At 35.6% G+C, this 23748-nt stretch overlaps 1 protein-coding gene and 1 non-coding gene across 2 annotated transcripts; both read right to left on the bottom strand.

Annotated features, from left to right (window-relative positions):
• Positions 1 to 6946: 6946 nt before the first annotated feature.
• LOC141669127 (small nucleolar RNA R71) lies at positions 6947 to 7053 on the bottom strand. The gene has a single exon (XR_012553419.1). It is a non-coding gene; the product is annotated as a small nucleolar RNA R71 (small nucleolar RNA).
• Positions 7054 to 20430: 13377 nt separating this feature from the next.
• On the bottom strand, positions 20431 to 20955 carry LOC141665325 (uncharacterized). Its single transcript, XM_074471306.1, has one exon. The coding sequence runs from the start codon at positions 20953 to 20955 to the stop codon at positions 20431 to 20433; it is 525 nt and encodes a 174-aa protein (XP_074327407.1).
• Between the last annotated feature and the right edge of the window lie 2793 nt (positions 20956 to 23748).

Below are 23748 nucleotides of genomic sequence, written 5' to 3'. Positions count from 1 at the left end.
ATAATTAAAGTGAGTTTGATTTAGAAGTGCATACCCTATTTGCTGACTCAGAATGGGAATTGCATCAAAGTTGGAGCATTTGTTGGCAAAAGCTCTGGTGATGCAGTCAAAGAAGAAACTCCACTCCCTTCTGATGTGGGGCCTTTTCAGTTGTCCCACCTTGGACAAACTTTTCTCATAGCCAAGATTGGCCATCATACCCTGTAGCAGTGAATCTTCAATCTGAGCATTAAAAGTGCAATTTTCTGGTAAGTGTAGAGCTTGTCGAACAGTAGACAAGGTAACTAGATGCTCATCTTCCCCAGTTGTGAAAATAATACTTGGGGACCCAACTTCACCACCATCATCATAAAATCCACTCCTCCAAAACTCCAGTATCTGTGTTCCTGAGACTAATTGTGGTTGGGTCAATGCATACCCAATCTCACTGCGAGTAAGAAAGTCTTGGATGAAGTGAAGATCTGGTGGAGCATCATCCTTGCTGAGAATAGCCATGTATTTATTGGGGACGAACTTGGCTCCATTAAAGATGATGTCCTTGGGTGCCATTTCTGTAAGATATTAAGTGAAAAGTTGTGTGTACGAAAGGTGTTTGATAAAATGCCTGTAAGAAATAGCTTCAGAGAATATTAGAGAGTGAGAGAGAATAAGAGAGATTAGAAAATAAGAATAGTAGGTAAAAGATTGTAAAATCTTTTAACTCTCTTATTTATACACTCCACGTGACAACGACTATTTTTTTTGTGAAGTAGAACCGACTTTTTACACCTGGCAGCATGGAAACAGTCAAAAGAGTAATGAGTGGGTACGGTAAAGGTGCAATAATTATTGCTCACATGTTGTTACCAAAACAAACACACAACCCATTAACCAAATGATTATCACTATTTTTATCTCACTTAATCATTTTCTGATAAAAATGATTGTTACAGTAAATACCAAAAATAGGTCAAGTAATTAAATAATGCCACGTAAGCATCAGAGTTTCCATCAGGATTTGCATCAGAACTTGAATATTATCAGAATTTAATGGTCATCAGAACATGGCTTATGTACTCAAAAAGTGAATGTCTATTTCTGTATTTCTTCACACAAATACTGACCACTTTCTTCAGAGTTTAATCATCAGAACATAATCAGAACTTGTCCTCAGAATTTATGCAAATAATACTTAACTGTTTGTCAGAAATAACTTAATCACCACAGTAATTTTCATCATTCATATGGAGTGAGAGTGTGTGCATTTGCAAATGATCAGATAAAGATTAAAGTCTGATAAACTTCAGATATCTTAGAAATAAGGCATAACTAATAAAAATGCTTAAAATATGTTTTTAATTTTGAAGTCTACTATAGAATAAATTTATGCAAGAGTCCACCTCAACTGTTTGTGCTCATTTTATGCATCTTTTGACATTCTTTTTACAGTGGCTTCTCAGTGTAAATGAGTCACAACTGCTATCAGAATTTATGTTATTATCAGAATATTTCTCCAGTAATCAGAGACTATAAAAAGTCACCAAGAAAAATTTATTTGCTTTTCTAATGCTTATAACTTAATACCAGCAATGCACTTGGGTCTTCCTATTGACATATTTACTCTAGATCTCAAAGGAGTACCTGATTTAAATTTTTTTTCTTTTCTTTTATTTTATTCAGATAAGTGAGGCTTATCAAATATGTAGTTCATCCTTAAGATTTACTGACATCAGAATTTGACATATAAGAAACAATAATCTAGTTTGTGACTTAGTAATAAGATACAAGAAGTAAATTTGACTAAGATCAAAATCAGAGTTTGCTTGTGTTATGGATTTCCACATAAACAACTAATTCAAACATGGGATTCATAGTTTGTTAAAGACTACTAAGTCAACATCTAGCAAAGAATCCTCATTGGAGTGAATAGTCACAGAACATTCAAAACACTATCAGAGTATATAGAATCACATCAGATAATAATCAGTATTTAATATGATACAATTTAAGCACAAATTACATTGAGATAAGAAAATCTGTAAACACTGATCTTAAAGTCTGATGCATGAGAACAAAAACTAAGCAGATTTTGAGAAAGAACCTGAAACCACTCCAAGTTCATTTACCAGTCTTGTAAAAGTAGCTTCACATAGTGGTTTTGTGAAGATATCTGCTAGTTGTTGATCTGTTGGGACAAAATGCAATTCCACTGTACCTTCCATCACATGTTCCCTTATGAAATGGTACCTAATGCTGATGTGTTTTGTCATTCAGTGTTGAACTGGATTACCTGTCATAGCAATAGCACTTTGATTATCACAGTAAATAGGTATTTTAGAAAATTCTAACCCATAGTCCAGTAGCTGATTCTTCATCCAAAGAATCTGTGCACAACAGCTTCCTGCAGCAATATATTCTGCTTCTGCAGTTGATGTGGAAATTGATTTATGTTTCTTACTAAACCAAGAAACCAATCTGCCTCCAAGAAATTGGCAGCTTCCACTAGTACTTATCTTGTCTATTTTGCATCATAGTACTAGTAGCAGGAACATGTGGATTTCCCTTTGGAGCAGTTACCACAGTTTTAATGACATCAGAGTTTAACCCGTCAGAACTTACAGGATCATGATTTAGGTCATCAGAATTTACAGAATCTGAATTTGTATCTTCATTTTCAAATCTCAGCTGATCATGATCATTGAAATCTTCAATTCCGGTAATCTTTTTATCATCAAAAGATACATTGATAGATTCCATGATAACCCTCATTCTTAAATTCTAGACTCTGAAGGCTTTTCTGGAAAGTGGATATCCAACAAAAATTCCTTCATCAGCTTTTAGATCAAATTTTGACAGCTATTCAGGATGAGTCTTAAGAATAAAACACTTGCATCCAAATATATGAAAGTATTTCAGATTTGGCTTCTTTTTCTTCACCATCTCATATGGTGTTTTTCCATGCTTGTTTATGAGTGTAGCATTCTGTGTAAAACAAGCAGTCTGAACAGCTTCAGCCCAAAAGTAGGTTAGTAGCTTTGCTCTTCAAGCATAGTTTGTGCAGCTTCAATAAGAGTCGTGTTCTTTCTTTCTACAACTCCATTCTGCTGTGGAGTTCCAGGTGCTGAAAATTCCTGCTTTATTCCATGCTCTTTGCAAAACTATTCCATGATTGAATTCTTGAACTCAGTTCCATTATCACTTCTTATTATTTTAACAGAATCTTTGACTAACTTATCCAGCTGTCTGACATGAACAGTTAGAGTAAATGCAGTTTCATTCTTCTTGTGCAAGAAATACACTCAAGTGTATCTTGTGAACTCATCCACTATAACCATAGAATATTTCTTCTTTACAATGGACATGACATTGACTCGACCAAATAGATCAATATGCAGTAAGTGATAAGGCTCAAGAATTGAGGATTCAGTTTTGCTCTTGAATGAAGATTTTCTTTATTTTGCCTTTTAAAATGAGTCACAAAGACCATCAGGAGCAAATACTGATTTTGGCAGTCCTCTCACAAGATCTTTCTTTACTAGCTCATTTATGTTGTTGAAATTTAAATGAGAGAGTCTCTTGTGCCAATTCCAGCTTTCTTCAATTGATGCTCTGCTTAACAAACAGATTGCAGAGCCATCAGAATTTGTTGAAAGTCTGGCTTCATATATGTTACCATGTCTGTAACATTTCAGAACCACTTTTCCTGTAGAATTACTTAAAATTTCACAGTGTTCTTCAAAGAAATCCATATGATAACCTCTGTCACAGATTTGACTCACACTTAGCAGATTGTGTTTAAGTCCTGAGACTACTGATTCAATTATGACATTCCCAAGATTGATATTTCCATATCCCAGAGTCTTTCCCATGTTGCCATCTCCATAAGAAACTCCTGGGCCAGCTTTCTCCACAAAGTCTGATAGCAGGGCTTTATTTCCAGTCATATGTCCTGAACATCCACTGTCAAGAACTAGGATATTTTTCCTGTTGTCCTGCAATCACAAAGACCACTATTGTATAAGGACCCAGACTTGCTTGGATCCTTTGGCCTTTTTAAGTTTGTTAGCATTTACAGCGGATTTAGTTTCGGAGTTTATGCTAACATGCTTTTTATCAGACTTTATATCATACTTTGCATCAGAATTTACACTAGAATGAATTACACTAACTTTCTTTAAAGAAGGTTTTATTTGATAATAATTATAGTACAAACTATGATATTCCTTACAAGTATAAAAAGAATTCCATAAACTACCACAATAAAAACAAGGATTTTGTGGTTTAAACCTAACAGGCTGACTCTTAACTCCTGAATTAGGAGGTAAAGAGTTCATATCTTTATTTTTCCTGATGGTTAGAGTTTCCACAATTATAGCATTTCTTTCTAGGAGCATTAGGAACAGACATATAATTATTGCTTTTATTCACACCTTCCTTTCCATTCCTATTTTTCTTAGCTTCCTTGACCTTGTTCACATTTCTAATCTCTTTCAGCTTATGCTTAAGTTGTTTCTTTGTTATTAAGCCAACATTTACCACAGTTAGTTTATCCTGTTTTAATTTGTCAGATGTTAATTTGCCCTTAACTTCCTTTTCAGATTTTGACTTGTCAGAATTTGACACAAACTTGACAGGATTAACTTTAGGCTTTTCAGCTTTCTCGGTAAAGTTTGGTTTAGATGACACAATTTCCTTTTCTTTTGTATCATCTAGGTAACCTAGTCCTTCTTTCCAATTTCCATTCTCTAAGATTTTCTATGTTGTTCTTCCAGAGTTAGTCCAAGTTTTGATTTTCTCCTTTTCCTTTTCCAATTCAGATTTAAGAGATTTATTCAGTTTTAGCAGTTCATCTTTAACATAAAAAGCCTCATCTCTTTCTTTCTAAGTCTAATGGAATATAACTAACTCTTTTTCTAAGTAGTCATTTCTGTTTCTAAGAGCAAGACTTTCAGATTTTAATCTTTCATTTTCTAAAGTCTGATCTCTAAAACTAATGAACATGGTTTTAAGATATAATCTTAGCTCAAAAATATCATCAGTATGAAAAGCAAGAGTTGAATGAGGTACCTTCAATTCAGCAGTTTCAGAACTACTATCAACATTTGTCGTTAAAGCATAGTTGACCTCTTCTTCAGAATCTGAAGTGTCTGCCCAGTTTTTCTTCTTTGTGATAAGTGTCTGGCCTTTATCACCTTTTTCTTTCTTGCAGTCAGGAGAGATGTGGCCTCTTTCACCATAATTGTAGCATTTAACATTTGAGTTGTCTCCTCTGTCAGACTTTCCTCCTTTGCCTTCAGACTTTCTGAACCCTTTCTTTTCAGAATTTCCACCTTTCATGGAAAACTTCTTGCCCTTTCTGAATTTCTTGTAGGCTATCTTTGTGATACCCTTCACCATAAGAGCACACAGTTGCATAATCTCTGCATCAACATCCACTTCAGATAAATTTTCAGATTCTGAATCATCATCATCAGAATATGATGACTCTAAATCAGACTGTATGATGAGAGCCTTTCTTTTTCCCCTCTTTGAGACAACCACTTTAGGAGATTCCTCCTCAGCTTTAAGAGAAAATGTCTTTGACTTTCTTCCATGCCTTTTGCTCCTTTGATCCATCTCAAGTTCATGATTCTTGAGCATACCATAAATTTCATCAAGAGTAGTTTCAGCAAGGTCATAGTTATCTCTTATGGTAGTAGACTTCAAATCCCAATTTTCAGGAAGAGGTAAAAGGAATTTTAGATTGGAATCTTCAAGATTATATTCCTTGTCCACCAGTGATAGATCATTCAAGAGTTTGGCAAACCTGTCATATAAACCAGTTAATGATTCATCAGCTTTTGAATTAAAGTGCCCATACTCTTGTGTGAGTATAGTCTTCCTGTTCTTTTTGATGGCTTCAGTTCCCTGGCATCTTGTCTCCAAAGCATCCCATATTTCCTTTGCAGAGTTGCATCCAATTACCCTGTTTGACATGACATTGGTAATTGCACTATGAAGCAGATGCCTTACTCTTGCATCCTTGGCAATAGATGAGATGTCTTCAGGTGTGTAATCACTTTCTCCTTCGGTATCATCTTTGCTGGTTGATCAGCAACTGTAACAGAGAGCTTGGTAGACTTATATGGTCCATCATTAATTCTATCAAGGTATTCTGGATCTGTGGCTTCCAGAAACATAGCCATATTTACCTTTCATATAGGATACTCAGATGCTCTCAGTATGGGGAACCCTAATACTCTCATATCGACTGTGGGTTTGATTGTTTTGAGTATCTTGAGTTTTGGTGGGCTTAGTTCGAGTTTGTGTTTCTTCATACATGATTACAAACTGGATCTCACTGTTTGTATATCAATAGAGATGCTCTGATACCACTTGTTAGGTCACACAACACTATAGAAGGGGGTTGAATATAGTGTTTATACAATCAAATCGATTTAGAACACAAGTATGTAACAGTAATCAAGTTTATTCAATATAATAAGCTATGTTACAAAGTAAGTTAAACTACTCTCTCAGTGATGAACAATATCACTAAGAGCTGCTAGGTTACAATTAAATAATGTTCTCGTGAATGATAACACATATAGTGTAAACCCTAAGCTGTGTTTATATAGTACACAGTTACAAGATATCTTCTAATTGATATTGAATATAATTTTGTCTCCTAAAATATATCAATCAGATATTATCTTCTACAAGTCTTCTAGCTATCCAACTCTTCAAGTATATCTTCTTTTGTTTTAGTCCAGACCCTCTCCTGTAAATCAGTCACACTCCTTATCTGAAGTACCCGCACTTAAGTCCTGATATAAACCCTGACGGCCTTAAGTTCTGACATAAGTTCTGACTTCAGTAAGTTCTAATTTCCAATAAGTTCTGATATTAACTTCTGAAACTAAACACAACAGATTAGACATGACATCACAAATATATCTAACAGTTCTTTCCTACGGCGAAGACAGCTGTAATCAGGAATGCTCTTACTCAATTTGCGCAGCAGTATGGAGAGTCTTTATATGAGGCTTGGGAGCGATATAAGGAGATACTTAGGAAGTGTCATCACCATGAAATGCCTGACTGGATGATCATTACTGTTTCTATAATGGTTTGGGTGCAACTTCTAGACTCATGCTTGATCCAGCATCAGGTGGATCCTTGTGGGCCAAAAGCTACGATGAAACTTATGAATTAATTGAACTGATGGTTGTTAATGAATACCAGAATCCTTCTCAGAGACTAACTCAAGGCAAGGTAGCAGGAATTCTGGAAGTAGATGTAGCTACTGCTATAGCTGCTCAGCTAAAGGCTTTAAAGATGAAGGTGGATTTTTTAGCTAATTATGGAGTTAATCAGATCACTAGTGTCTGTAAGCTTTGTACTGGTGTCCATAAGACGGAGTAGTGTGCTTTTCTAGTGAATCAGCTCAGTTTGTGAGCAACTTTCAGAGGTCGCAGCAACCAGTTCCAGCCACATATCATCCCAACAACCACAATCATCCTAACTTCAGCTGGAGCAATACTCAGAATGCGGTACAACAGCCTTATCAGTAGTATGCGGCAAAGCAATACAACCCTCCTGGTTTTCAGCAACCACAATATGCACCAAGATAACAACTCCAGCTGCAACAATCTAATGAAACATCTGAATTGGAGGAGTTGAGGCTCATGTGCAAGAGCCAAGCGGTGTTTATCAAGACTGGAGAATCAAATTGGGCAGATTGCCAATGCCTTGATGAATCGTCAACCTGGCTCACTACCTAGTGACACAGAAGTTCCAGGAAAGGAGGAAGCTAAAGAGCAGGTTAAGGCAATCACGTTGAGGTCTGGGAAGGTTGCAAATCCTAAAAACCTCAAGTTTTGGAAGATGAAGTTGTGGCTGAGGAAAAAGTACAGAAGGAAGCAGAAGTGGAACCAAGGAAGATTACTGTGGCACACTCTTCCTGAGGGTAATACAGGGAGAAACAGATCTATCCTCCACCTCATTTTCCTAAGAGGCTACAGAAGAAAAAGCTAGATAAGCAGTTTGAGAAGTTTCTGGAGGTGTTGTTGAAGTAATTTCCAGTGTTTCGTTCACAGGGAATGGCTGAATTTAATACTAATTCAGATTGTAATTCTTTTACGGTTTAGAAGTGAGAAGAATAATTGGGTTTATATTTTTAAGCTAATTTAAACTAATAAGCAAATAGACTCAACAATTTAACGATAATGGAAAGCAATCCAGGAATAAGGGTTCTTCATTGATAGTAACGAATATGGATCAACTGTGATATTCAAGTCTCATGCACTTGCTAAAAACATGTCTTTAATGATTATATTTTCCTCTCCCAAGACACAATATAATGCCTACAACTACATATTGAAGTCACTCCCATGATCAATCAACATATAATTATAAACTGCTCAAGCCCATGGAATTTTTATTTCATAACTCGCATATTAATCTCCCAATCAAATAACAGATTTATGTCTGTCATATCATAAAATAAAATTACAATTCATCTCCTGATTCATTATAATTCCTTAAGATATAAATAAAGGGTTCGCGACTCCCTCAATTGTGTTAAGCACTCAACAATAGATTAGCAAGGCAGAGAAATCACAGTACAATCACATAATCATAGTTAACCAATGAATACTACCTAATTTCATGATTATGAAATTAGTTACTCATAATATTTGAAGAAAACAAACATATATATATATAACCGAAACCATAATTACAAGAGTATAAAGTTAAGATAGATACAACTTTACGAAATCTCTCAAACTTGGAGTGAATCCCTTCAATCCTTACTCAAGTTCTCTCTAAGCTTCTCTCTTAATCCAATACACGCTCCGTCTCTCCGATCTCTGAATAATCCTATAAAACCTAATATAAAAGTGTTTTTAATTATTTCCTAAAATAAAATACAAGTAGGATAATTATGAAATTCATAGGCTGATTTGAAGGCCTATTTACGATCTGATTTAGTCCAAAATAAAATATTAGACCACCTCCAAACTGAAGATAATTCTTTTAGCTTCGCGTGGACTGGTAAATGACTCAAATCTAATGTTTAGAACTTAAGTTAAGGCCCAAACACCGATTGTTGCGCAAGCCCTCCAACAAATTCGAATCTCCATATGATTTTAGCCTAAATAGGCCAAATCTCTTCCAACTTTGAGAATTATTATTTCCTGCCATTAAAAACTAAAATAATATTAATAAATACCCAATCAAATACAAAATCATATAAATATGCGGATAAAATCTTTTAGAATATATATAAATATATATTCTATCAAATATCCACACACTTGATATTTTGCACGTCCTCGGGCAACCTAATACAGTAAAGTACTAACTAATACCACTTTCGTAAGGTGATCACGGTTGCATTGGGCATATGCAACAAACCCTTTAAACCCCAAGGTAGCCCTAGTGGACGAGTAAGGTCTCGTGAGGGCCCATAGTGAATGTACCCACAAAATCCATATAACCCTTCTAATCTGCAACTATATGAATGCAACTAAATGATCTAAAATGCAAAGATATCAAACATCATAGTATATGCTAAGTCAGCAATAACCCTCAGCTCATGCACCAAATTTAGACATATTAAGCTCACACACAATATCACCATATAGTTGACACAAGTACATAGTGTGCGTGTGTGCTCAGCTTAACAAAATGCTCTCTATTGAACCAAAAACAAAGACGCACAAGTTTCAACATGACAAGTCATGCGACTTAATAGCCCCAAGTTGAGTAATAGAATAGATCTTAGACACTTCGTTATTTAGCACTAGCCATCGTTCAAGTTCAACAAGGGATTTCCATGTCTTAATTTATTTCTACAACACTACAACTATATGTACATATATTTTTTTTACTGCTTGGTCTAAGGTTGGGTGGCTCCTCAGTGTAAGTGAGTTATGACCGCCATAAGACTTTACAAGCTAGGTCTAAGGTTGGGTGGCTCCTCAGTGTAAATGAGTTACGACCTCCATCAGACTTTGCCAATCATATTATGCACACATGTATATTAAATGGTTTATTAACTGTGCAATGGTCGAGATCCCTAAAGATTTATGCACTAATACCCATGTAGCGAGTGTTGGGTCAGCAATCCCAAATCATAAAAGGCTTCGAGTTACCAGGTACAAAGTCCCCTCAGACTTAATTACTCGAGTATTAATGAGCTCAACCTAGTCAATCATACCACAATTTTTTAGTGTGTACTTTATTGCTACTATTCATAATCTGTTTTTTTCCTTTTTTGTGAAGACATATACACCCCATAACTTCCCCAAACTTAAGCATTTATGTACTAAGCTCAAAAAAGAATAGTCAAAATTCTAACCATCAACAAGTGGCTACCCCTCAAGAAACAAACATATCTAAATCTCAGTTTAAGAGCACAATAAGTGTGTGTTAAGAAATAAGCTCTGCACAAGTGATACTACGCATGCAATATCTTTAGCCGGTGGTCATAGCAAGACAGTCAAATATAAGGTACACATAATATCATTATAGGTCACCAACTTGGACTACTACTAATTTGAGATCATGCTATGATACAACATGCAATACAATGCCATGCAACTACTTACAATGTCACTATAGATACAATGCAATCTATATGAACTATTCTACAAACCTATTATTATTTTTTTGTTTTGAGTTTTCATTTTTTTTATATCACACTATAACACAATTTGAACACATCCCCACACTTGAATGGATCAATGTCCTCATTTCCAGAAACACACACTAAATAAATAATTCTATAATATAAAGAAAGAAAGAAGTACTCCCCTATGCAAAAGCAAAAAGTGCCAACATCAATGACTACCGCCATGGCGGTTGAGGAAAGTGAAACTTCATGTAGCCGAACATCTCATTCAACAAGTTTTGTTGATTTGCCACATCTGTGCCAACAGCTTTAATATCTGCATGTAATTCCTCAATTTTTTTCTCTAACCCAGATACTCGATTAATCAAAGACTCATCACCAATCTCTGATTGTTTCCCCTCCTGAGGTGCATGAATGGCTGGCACAAATGGTACTAAAGAAGTGGAATCCTGTTCAGGAGTTATAATCTCATAATGCTCCCCTTCTCGTCATAGAAAATGTATTTTAACCAAGCTTGGAAGATCAAGTGGTTGGCTTGGATGTATTTTAAAATGCGAGGAACATTGGTCAAGAATCTTGAGATGTTTAGCAATCATGGTGACAAAGCACCCCACCATTATAGGATCTTCTTTCTGATCTATCACCTCCTTTATACGTTTAGCAAATACAGTGACAAATTCCACCCATTGTCCTTTGTCAACACAATACAAGATAGCTAATTCAAGTTTTGAAACCGGTCCAATATTTATGCGACCAAACAAACTATATGTCAACAGTTTATACATATACTGGTATGAAGGATTGACTATGCTTGAAGATTTAGAAGAACAACTTGAATAAACTTCAGATTCCTGCATCGTAAGAATTTTCCAGAAGCCCTTGTCCTCACACTTGGGTAATTTTCGTGTCAAAAAATGCGTCCAACCAAATATGCTTTCTATTTCCATCTCTTCCAAAATATACTGCTTGCCCAATAAACAAAAATGGATAGCAGGTGGTTTTACAGGTCGGGCTTCCTTATACTCAAAAGTACTCAAAAATTCATAAACCATCTATTCATAAGTAGGAGCATCAAGATTAAACAACTTCTCCTATCCAATCTGTTTCAACAGACGGGTAACATCTTCCAGTAACCCAATCCTTGCAAGTGCTTGTTTATCTGCATAACGATTAGGAAGAACACCTCGGACAACAAGCTCATCATATTTTTTCCGACGTGCTGCAGATAGGTTTTTTAAATGCAAGAGTTGCTTGGTTGAAGAGTCTCCAGGCTGGGCCTTAAAGGTTGATGAGGCATGTTGCGACAAAACTTGTTGCCTTTTGGTTAAACCAGACTTCTACAACTTGCTGGCAGGCTCGATCTTTCTTTTCTTTCTGGCTTGTTTAGGCTTCATAATTCTTGGAGTAATGTTTGTTCTGAGGCTTCTACAGCGACTGCTTGTAAGATTGAGTCCCAAAAACCAAGATGCAGGGTTGTAATGGTGTTCAACATCGCTGTTATACGTTTTGTTCTTGCTGGTTTTCTTCTCTTCCCTTGAAAACCCTAGTTTTAGACACCCGTTGTAGCTGCAGCATAAGAATGTATGTCTCTGTTCCTTGGTTTATATTTACAAATTTACAAATCAAATACAGTATTTAATATAATAAGTACATATATACTAATATAACTTATATATAATATATTTATAACTTATAACTTATTGATATATATTATACTTATAAATCATATTTAAGATTATATAATAATAATAATAATATATTATTTACACTACCCCACATATAATTCATAAATATACAAATAGATTATACGTACTAATTGTAAGTTTTTTTTAACATAATAATATTAATAATACATAATACATAATACATAATTTTTTTACATATATATAGATATATATACAAATAAAGTTACCAGAAACAGAGACCACGTTTTTTTTGTTGATCACTGCATGACCACGTAAAAGGACTGCCTAAGTATGCTAAATCCTTAAATAACATACGGGGGAACTGTTGTGAGTAGCATGGGCAAGTCAGACATGTGCATAAGCATGCTAAATATGTAAAATTTAAGCACAACAGCCGGCTCTAAGTGCATGATCGTGCTGCAGACGTGCATGACCGAGTTGCAAGCCTAAAAACACATTGACACACCTGGTAGAATAGGCGTTACCGTGCGAAGACATGTGTGACCATGTAGAATGGTAAAAACTTAGTCGATGCATCATTTTTTGTTGCATGACCATGATGATAATAGCATAACCATGTTATTGCTCCAAAGCCAGTCTGGGTCATGTGAAGTAGGTGTGATCATGTAGAAAACTTGTGTGAGCATGTTCTATGGTGAAAAATCAATAGAACCATCAAGCTTAGATGCATGAACATGCTGGCAGAGCTGCGTAACCATGTAAAATGGTAAAAAATCTGTCGAAGGGTTCGTTTATGCTGCGTGGTCATGTTTAAGAGTTGCTTGTTCATTCTCTGTGTTGTAAAATTGGTCAAGAGGTCCCCCTTGTTTTCGTGTGAGCGGGCTCATTACTTGCACAACCATGCTAAAGAACAATCACATTAAAAATTCCAGTCCTACCGTCCATATAAGAACTCTATCCAAGCTTCATAATGCAATTTTATAACTGTGTTCTTAATAAACACAAATTCACTTTATTGGCAACCTGCACCAGTAAGCAAACAAGTTTGCAACCACGTTATTGCATAATCATGGGGATAAAAATTCACTATCAATCATAATTAAATAATATACAGAAAGAGCATATATATATATACACAAAAAGCATGGGTTGCCTCCCAATAAGCGCTTTTTTAACGTCGTTAGCTCGACGCCTGATCATATTTAAGTTCTAGGATCAGTGAGAAGAAAATTTTCCCCTCTTTGCACATCCTCACCAATGAGATACGGTTTTAATCTCTGGCCATTCACCTTGAAAATATCGGACCCTTCTCCAGTAATATCAATAGCACCATTAGGATAAACCTTCACAATCTCAAAAGGTCCAGACCATCATGATTTGAGCTTTCCTGGAAAAAGCTTGAGTCTTGAGTTAAATAACAAAACCTTCTGGCCAACATCAAATTCTTTCCTTTGAATATGTTTGTCATGCCATTGTTTGGTCTTCTATTTGTACAATTTAGCATTATCTTACGCTTTGAGCCTAAATTCGTCAAGCTCACTAAGTTCTATCAAAAGCTTCATGCCCGCGGACTTTAAATCAAAGTTTAAACTTCTTGTAGCCCAATACGCCTTGTGTTCTAGCTCAACATGCAAATGACATGATTTTTCGAAAACCAGCATATAAGGAGACATTCCAATGAGAGTTTTGAAAGCAGTTCTATAAGCCCATAAAGCATCATCGAATTTTCTTGCCCAGTCTTTTTTAGAGCTAGCCACTATCTTCTCAAGAATTTTTTTAAGTTATCGATTTGAAATCTCCACTTGCCCACTAGTTTGAGGGTGATAAGGTGTAGCAACCTTTTGAATCACTCTGTACTTCCGCAAAAGATCTTCAAATAATTTATTGCAAAAGTGAGACCCTTCATCATTGATAATAGCTCTGGGCACTCTGAAACGTGTGAAAACATCTTTCTGAAAGAACTTTTTCACCACTCTAGCATTATTAGTAAGACTAGCAATTGCCTCCACCCACTTAGAGACATAGTCAAAACCAACCAAAATATATTTATTCTTAAAAGACTCTGAAAATGGCCCCATGAAGTCTATCCCCCAAACATCAAAAAGCTCAACCCCAAGAATAGGTTTTAATGGCATCTCATTCCTTCTTGAAATATTTCCCGTCCTTTGACATCTATTGTGACAACCCCAAATCCGGGGTCGAGGATTCGGGTTGTCACGAGTTCTATTTCCCTTAATAATACTTAATCTTAACAATCAACGAACTACTGCGTACTGTGACCCCACAATACACACACACACACCACAAGTTATAGTCTCAGAGATGAATACCAAAAATAACATAAGTCATTTTATTCCACAATTGAAAGCCATTACACCTTAGAAGGTTTCGAATAAATTTACATATTCCTTGCCATTATTACAATTCATATTATACATAAGTCTGGTACAACAAAAGTTGAAAGCCTAGCCTATTGGTAATTTCTACCTCAGCTACAGCGACATCAACGCCTACAGGAAACTGCGGAAAGTTTCCTATTCGCTCGCAAATTAGGAGCTTAGTCATGTTCATCTTGTCTATCTGTTGTTGTGTGATGAAAGAAGAAAGCAAGGGTGAGCAACAAGCCCACCGAAATAATGTGTATAATAATTAACAATATATGAGCATTCTCATAGTACTCAAGAAAGTCTTGGTTAAGAAGAAATGAACCAAGTTGATATCTTAACGCGACCAAGTCGCAAAATATTCAGTATATACATACATATATACTTTTCACAATCTTTGAAATCCTCTAACATGTATAATATAAACAGAGTTCCAGTTTATAACTGTATAAAAATATCGTTGCAAGGTGATCTCATATATCTAACCTTGTCTCAATGTTTTTCTGAAAATCTTTGATATGCATAAGATAATCATTTACTAGATATAAGTTTAAAAGATGAAGTTACAAGATACTCCAATATACTTATATCTTTTCCAAATACTACTTGAACTACCACCGTTCAAGTTATAATTAGTTTAAAAAGTTCATCACACTGATGAGACTACAAGATAAGACTTGAATAGATTCAATCTTTGAAATATCATTATAAATAATGAAGTTACGAGATACTTCATTAAGTCCTGATATATATATACACACCTATATATATATATTTCATAAACTCCTTGAAAACCTCTGTTATGAAAATTATAAACAGAGTTGTAATATCCAATGAATTTGGAAAGGAGAAAACCTTGGCATAAACCTGATATCTTGCTGACCAGGCAAAGATACCAATAAGTAACCTTTTCTACTAGTAGATGGACGAATTCCCCACCGGTCATCACCCTGGCCGCACTAGGATCTTATGTTGGACTGCCACTCAGCCACTTACGCATTTGATGGACTCCCACTGAGCCACTTACACTTTCATGGACGCCCGCTGAGCCCATGTTGCTTATGCCGACTCAAATAGATGAACTTACTTCCTGAACGATGGGCAAGTAATCAAGATGTTTTCTCAAAAACAACAACCCGTTGCGAATGTAAAATACACCACTGAGCCGGATCCCTCAGGTATTGAGCGAGTATTTAAATCCCCTTCGAAAGGAAGATCTTAAATATAAAAATGAGTTTTGGGATCCGCTCTAACTTTTAAAAATTATTTTGAAGACTCGAAAATATTTTTAAGAATGTTTGGAGTAATGCTGATTTAATGAAATAAATCAGTTCCGATATATTAGAAAATATCTGAATATTATTATTTAAATAATATTCCCATAAGGATAATCTCTATATAAATAATTTGAAGTAGAAGTTTTACAACTCATACTTGAAATGAATATTAAATAACCAAAGATATACTTATACGAAAGTACTATCTTTATTTGAATAATCGAAAATAAGTTTGATTATCGAAACATTATTCTTTAATAAAATAAAGAATATTATTTAATAAAATAAGCGGAGTCATAACTCCTTGAATGAATATTCAAAAATAATATTCATTAAATAAAGTAAGCGGAGTCATAAGTCCTCAAATGAATATTTAAAATAATATTTATTAAATAAAATAAAGTTATCGAATAAACCTTATTCGATTAATGGTTTTGAAAACTATATCAATATATATATATATATATAATATACTCGGGAACACCGACTCCCGGTTTTAGAAAATGTTCACCTTTGGGTCCCCTATACTAAGGGTATACGCAACTACTATTTATCTCTAGCATAGGTATTATGCAACTATAAGCATTGAAATCAACAGATAGATAACCAGATTATGAAACAGACATGCATATATATACCATATCAGCATGCTTCAATATATCACAAAATTTGCTAATTAACCAACATGCATCTATCACAAGATAATGCATATAAATATATACATCACAACAACAGTATAACGGGTAGAAAACTTGTCTGAGCGACTGGGGGTGGTAAAAGTCCTGGGATGAGTCTGGTAACCTATAAACATCATATAAGTTGGAATTAAACCAAAGTCGCTTAAGAATCTATACTTTAACCAATTAGACTCTAACGCTCGCTTTGCGCTTAATGATTCTCTTAAGTCGCTCGAGTACCCTCGGCTCCACCATTTTTAATAAATTAACCATTAAGAGTTTTAAGGCGATTCTTTCGCGAGCATCTTACCAACTGCCTAATCCACTTTACATAAATGTTTCATACTCCAATTAGTCATTGGTCTTTAACCAATGTTTCAAAGTAAGGCGAGGGGTAATGGTTCGGTCGCGAAGCGCCGTTACTTAAAACGGTCGTTTCTCCTAAACCGTACATCGGATTCAAACGAACCACATATCAAAACGAAGCTTGTAACATGAAGTATCTAATCATGGCAATGGTCAAAACCTAACAGTGAGTTCTCGGGTCCTGATGTTAAGAACAAAAACAGTCTAAAGTAAATCGGGCATTTCGGCGGCTATGTTTACGCGATTACCAAATTTTATCCTACTCCAAATCAACCACAAATCAACCACAATTCAACCATACAACCAAACTCCATATATACAATACTACAACAGCCCCAACAACTCAATATTTCCAATTTATACTACTTCCCAATCATGAACTAAAAGCTTACTTCAGTTCTTTAACTAATCATCAAGATTTACAACTCCAAACACATCATAAAACCAACCCATCTCTAAATACACAATAATCAAGCTTCTTATGAACCATAACAAACACAAAAACTCTAAATATACAAAAGTAGGGCTAGGGTATGAGATTATACCTTCCTTGGTGAGTAAAAGTAACTAAGGAGCTTGGAATCACCCTTGAATGTCCTTACCAAAGCTTAATCTAAACAAAAACTCAAGAACAAAATTTCAAGTTCTTGAAAAACACTATTCACCCTCTTCTTCCATGAATTATATGAATAGACTGTGAAGGAATTTGAAGCTTAAACTTATAGGATATCCATATCTATGTACAAGGAACCTTAGATAATTACCTCACTAATTAACAAAGCTTGGAACTAGGATTTGAGTTTTTCTTCCTTTCTTTTTCCTTGAAAGCCGAGAGCTTTTCTTGAAATATGGAGTGTTTTGTGCTTTTTGAAGTTGTGATTTGTTTGTTGGTTGTTTTTGCCTTTTGTTTTAATTAATTACTTTTTAACCATGGTGATTTTTGTGTGGTTTATAATCAACCAACCTTCCTTCCTTTTTGGTCATGCTTAGGTCATCATTCTTATGTCATCTTCCCATGCTTGTCCTCTTCTTATTGGTTTGATGACATTATCATCACTAAACTCTTTGATTAGATCCTAATTACTTGGCTAATGACCGCTGATCTGCTATACGGTTCGCTTAACTTTCATTTTCGTTTATCGTTTGAGGGATCATACCCGGGATCTTATACTTGGGTTTCCTTAACCTTTCTCAATACATTATATTCCTTTTATGATCCTCTCTTATAATCCTTGAATTTAAATCCTTTTTATCCTGTTACCTTATACTCAATTCTTTCGGTATCTGGTGGATTTTCGGGAAAAATCAAAGTGTTCGAATTTGGATTCTGACGATCTTTACATACACTTATATACCACATAGAGTACTAATAATATCTCAGAAGATCAATAAAAGAACCCCTACATAGTGTGGCATGAAAAGTTTTCTTATTCAGCATAATCAGCAAAAACACTATTCATAAGGGTTACAAAAAAGTTCAAAATTTTGGGGTTATTACAGTCTCCCCTCCTTAAAAGGATTCCGTCCCGGAATCAGAGAGAAAATGAATAGGGATGCTATCTTAGCATTGCACTTTCTAACTCTCAAGTAAATTTTCCCACATTGTGGTTCTTCCATCAAACTCTGAATAGTTTGATAACCCTTCTCCTAAGCACTTGTTCCTTTTTCAATCTATAATCCTTCCTGGTTGCTCCGTATAGGTTACGTCTGGTTGCATGTCCATGCGCTCATATGCCCCTATTTATCTGGCATCCGAATTACACTTCCTTAACATTGATACGTGAAACACGTTATGACTTGCTACATGTTCGGGGGTAGGGCTAGCTCATATGCTAACTTCCCAATACGATTTAATATATCCAAGGGTCCAATAATTTGTGGACTTAGCTTTCCTTTCTTTCCGAACCTCATCAATCCTTTCCAAGGGATACCTATAACATTACTAGGTCCCCTATTTCATACTCTTTGTCCTTTCGAGTCAAATCAGCATACCTCTTATTTCCATCTTGGGTTACTACCAGCCGTCCTCTAATTAGATCGATTATATCCCTGGTCCTTTGGACTACTGCGGGTCCGAGCATCTTGCGCTCTACAACTTCATCCTAACATAAGGGAGATCGACATTGTGTTCCCTCAAGGATCTCATAAGGCGACATCTCGATAATGACATATGATCTATTGTCGTGAGAAAAACTCAATCCGTGTTAAGTGATCATTCTAAATTCATTCAAGTCTATTGCACAGACTCTCATCATAGCTTCTAGCACTATGGCTTTTGCTTCTCAATACCCATTCTTTTCCATTTTGTAGTCATTACTATCTTCCGTGCATAATACTATACTGGTTACACTTTTGCTCGTTAGCGTTCTATAACCTTTTAATAACCACGTCAACCTTAGTATCATGAACGCGTTAGAATCAGAATACCACCGTACTGATACTACTTCCTTTCTAGCTGCTTCTATCTTCGAAAGCTTGATCCATCATATAGAAGTAAAGGAATTTGTTGAGAGATCACTATGATCATGAACACTTGTTATATCGCATAGTTAGTACAGAAGGTGGCCAGCCTTTAGTACTTGACAAGAAATTAAACAATAGATGGTATCCTACTAGGCTTCTATCACACAGATAGATAGTCATTCGGCAATACCTCCAGTTCTGGAAGGGTTGTTCTTCTCAGCTTACATGAAATGAAAAGGAGAGAAAAGAACGAATTGATATTAAAATATATACTGCCATAAAATATCTGGCTTGAAATCTATCTCTGAACTATAGAGGTTTATCATAGGAGAATAAAACATATATGTATATAAATCAACATTAAGCATTATAGCATCGTATTTCACATGCCTAATTATTTTTGCTATTCCGTCCATCATTCTATGGACCCATGCTCTTCCTCGAGCTTATACACAATCACCTTTGAAACTCCCTCGACATCAAAAATCGAATCTAGGATCTCATTCTAGACATCATCGTTACTAGAATTCTATGCTTGCATCGCAACCTTCCTCGTATAGTCATACGACTCTCTATTGATAAGAAGGAAGAAGTATTCAATAGGTAGATAATCTACTTAATTAGTCTATCAATGATAACTTATACACCACCACGACCCGATTAGTGGTACTCAATCTCAACATCCATTCCAATACAACTCTCACGGTTGCAAGTAATCGGCTCATTACTCGTAGAATCATTCCTGCATTACTATGGTCCACCGTTGGCCTACTGTAGTCATTCATTTTCCATGAAATCTTAATAGCTAACCATACGGAGTCCATACATATCGTATCGAATTCTTCTAAGGAGGTAACATGATCACCGTTCATGATTCATGAAGAACACTCCTGATCCTGACGTACATTCATGACGTGAAGCAGATAAAATTGCAGAAGAGTTTCAATGAAAGCACCGATAACAGGTTAATACCATTCCTAATCATATGCCTTCAATAGAAGACTTAACTCAAAGGTTTGTTTAGTCCTTTTTGAAACATGGTCCTGTATCTTGCACAGCAATTGCAAGCAAATCTCCATCTTCTTTGTCATCTAAGAATTGTTCCTCTTCCAACAAGTCTGCGTCTTCATGCTTTAAGATCACATCCACTATATCAACAGTGAAACATGTAGCATCAAATGAAGGCATCTTCAGAGCTTTGTTGAGATCAAACGTAACCTTGTCTTCACCAACATTCAACGTTAATTTCCCAGCTTTTAGATCAATTATGGTTCCGGTAGTAGCCAAGAATGGCCTTCCCAAGATAATGGGCATCTCAACATCTTCATCCATCTCTAACACCACAAAATCACAAGGGATAAAAACTTTATCCACTTTAACAAGTACATCTTCAATGATTCCCAAAGGATAATTGACAGTATGATCGGCCAGCTGAAGTGAGATTCTTGTCTTTTTGAGCTCTCCAAGACCAAGTCTTCTGCAAATGGAGTTTGGCATCAAACTCACACTAGCCCCTAAATCACATAAAAATTTAATGTTCTCCATTTTTCCAATAGTGCATGGCAAAGAGAAGCTTCCAGGATCCTTTAACTTCTGCGGAATAGATTTCTGTATGACTGCACTACAATCTGCATTTAGAGTAATAGTTTCCACATCCTCGAGTTTTCACTTTCTAGACAACATCTCCTTTAGAAATTTAGCATAGAGTGGCATTTGGGCCAAAACATCAGTAAAAGGGATATTTATATGCAATTGCCGAAAGATTTGTAAGAATTGCTCATACTGTTTCTCCAACTGCCTGTTATGCAATCTTTGTGGAAAAGGAATTGGAGGCACATATGGTTTTTCTGGGGCTTTCGGTGCAACTTCTTCTTCTTTTTGCTCATCATCCACCTTTTCTGAATTTTCGTCTTCAGCCTCAATAATTTCCTCTTCTTTTGACATGACTTTCTCCTTGGGTTTGATAGCCTCAATTTCTGGAAATTCTCTTCCATTACTTAAAGTGATATCCTTGCAGTGCTCCTTACCATTTGGATCCGGTTGAGAAGGAAGTGATCCTTGCCTTTATTAGCAATTTGGCCTATTTAAGTCTCCAACATCTTTTGAGATGATGCCATCTGATCAAGTCTTGACTCAACCTTTTCAAATTTGGTCTCTATATTGGCAAAGGCCCCAGTAGTTCCTTGTATCATTTTATTGAGTGCAACTTCCCAGTCGGAAGGTTCTTTCTTTTCCTTTGGTTGAGGTTGATATTGTTGTCCCTGATATTGCTGACGTGGCTGAAAACCAGGAGGTTGATTTTGCCTAGGAACTGCATATGATGGATTAGCAGCATGATTGCTACTATAAGAAAGATTGTTGTTTGGACTCTGATTTGGATTGTAGTAGGACTTATTCTGAACAGGCCAAGATTGTCTTCCCTGAATGAAAGCTGCTTCTTCTGGAAATTGTGGCGCATAAGAATACTCACCAGAACAATAATCAGTGTATCCTTCCACTGGAGAAGAGATGGCATTAACATTTGCCCTTTGTCCACATACCTCTTGAGTCAGAGCATCCAATTTAAGAGTGAGTAAATTCATCATCTCAGTATCTTATGCTGATTTTACTGAGTTTGCACCATTAGGTGCCCATTAATAGTTATTCGATGTTAGTTGCTCGAGAAGTGCTTTTACCTTGGTTATTGGTGATTTCTTAAAGTCTCCTACAGCCGCCACATCTGAACTCAAACGAACTTCTGTATTCAAGGACCCATAAAAACTACTCAGAAGCATCCATTCTGAATATCCATGATATGGACATTTTTCAGTAAAGACTTGTATCTTTCTCATGCCTGATATAAGCCTTCACCTGGTTTCGTCTTAAAACTCATAATTATTGCCCTCATTTGTTGAGTCTTGTCCGAAGGATAATATTTTGACAAAAACTCGGTTGAGAGATTTTCCCAAGTAGCCACTATAGAGTCTGGAAGTTGTTGAAACCATTCCAAAGTTCTTCCCTTTATAGAGTAAGGGAACATGTGAAGTCGAATTTGATCTGCAGTCACTCCAGTGATTTTGAATGAACCACACATCTGCACAAAGCGCTTTAGATTACGGTGTGGATTCTCTCTCTCAATATCTCCTTCAAAAGAAGAGTTGATCACCATTTGTATAAAGCTTGGATTAATAGTAAATTGAGCTGCATTAATCGCTGGAGTCTTGTAAATGCAATTTGCAAGATTAGGAGTCTCATGATCCCTAATAGAAGTTTCATCAGGATCAGTATTGAGATTAGCAACTAGATGGTCACCCATTTTTCCTCTTTCTTTTCCTTGCTTAGCCTCTTTCCTTAAAGCTTGAAAAGTGAGTTCAATTTCTTGGTCAAACTCTAAATTTCCTGCACTTGTAGAATGTCGCATATAAGAGTTATAGCACCTGAAAAGAAAACACAATAAGATGGATCTTGGAAACAAATCTGATAAAATCTAAACAATAAGAAATAATTAACCTAAATTTAATATTGCTGCCTTCCCCGGCAGCGGCGCCAATTTGTTGAAGTAATTTTCAGTGTTTCGTTCACAAGGAAGGACTAAATTTAATACTAGTTCAGGTTGTAATTCTTAACTGTTTAGAAGTGAGAAGAATAATTGGGTTTATGTTTTTAAGCTAATTTAAACTAATAAGCAAATAGACTTAACAATTTAACGATAATGGAAAGCAATCCAGGAATAAGGGATCTTCATTGATAATAACGAACGTGGATCAACTGTGATATTCAAGTCTCATGCACTTGATAAAAACATGCCTCTAATGATTATATTTTCCTCTCCCAAGACACAATATAATACCTACAACTACATATTGAAGTCACTCTCATGATCAATCAACATATAATTATAAACTGCTCATGCCCATGGAATTTCTGTTTCATAACTCGCATATTAATCTCCCAATCAAATAATAGAATTATGTCTGTCATATCATAAAATAAAATTGCAATTCATCTCCCGATTCATTACAAATTTTTAAGATACAAATAAAGGGTTCGCGACTCCCTCAATTGTGTTAAGCACTCAACAACAGATTAGCAAGGCAGAGAAATTACAATACAATCATACAATTATAGTTAACCAATGAATACTACCTAATTCCCGAATTATGAAATTAGTTACTCATAATATATGAAGAAAACAAACATATATATATAACTGAAACCATGATTACAAGAGTATAAAGTTAAGAAAGATACAACTTTACGAAATCTCTCAAACTTGGAGTGAATCCCTTCAATTCTTGCTCAAGTTCTCTCTAAGCTTCTCTCTCAATCCAATACACGCTACGCTCTCTCTGATCTCTG

Source organism: Apium graveolens, chromosome 6 (assembly GCF_009905375.1).
Source record: "Apium graveolens cultivar Ventura chromosome 6, ASM990537v1, whole genome shotgun sequence".
In the NCBI taxonomy this organism is placed as follows: domain Eukaryota; kingdom Viridiplantae; phylum Streptophyta; class Magnoliopsida; order Apiales; family Apiaceae; genus Apium; species Apium graveolens.
This window is presented reverse-complemented; position numbering and strand designations above follow the sequence as displayed.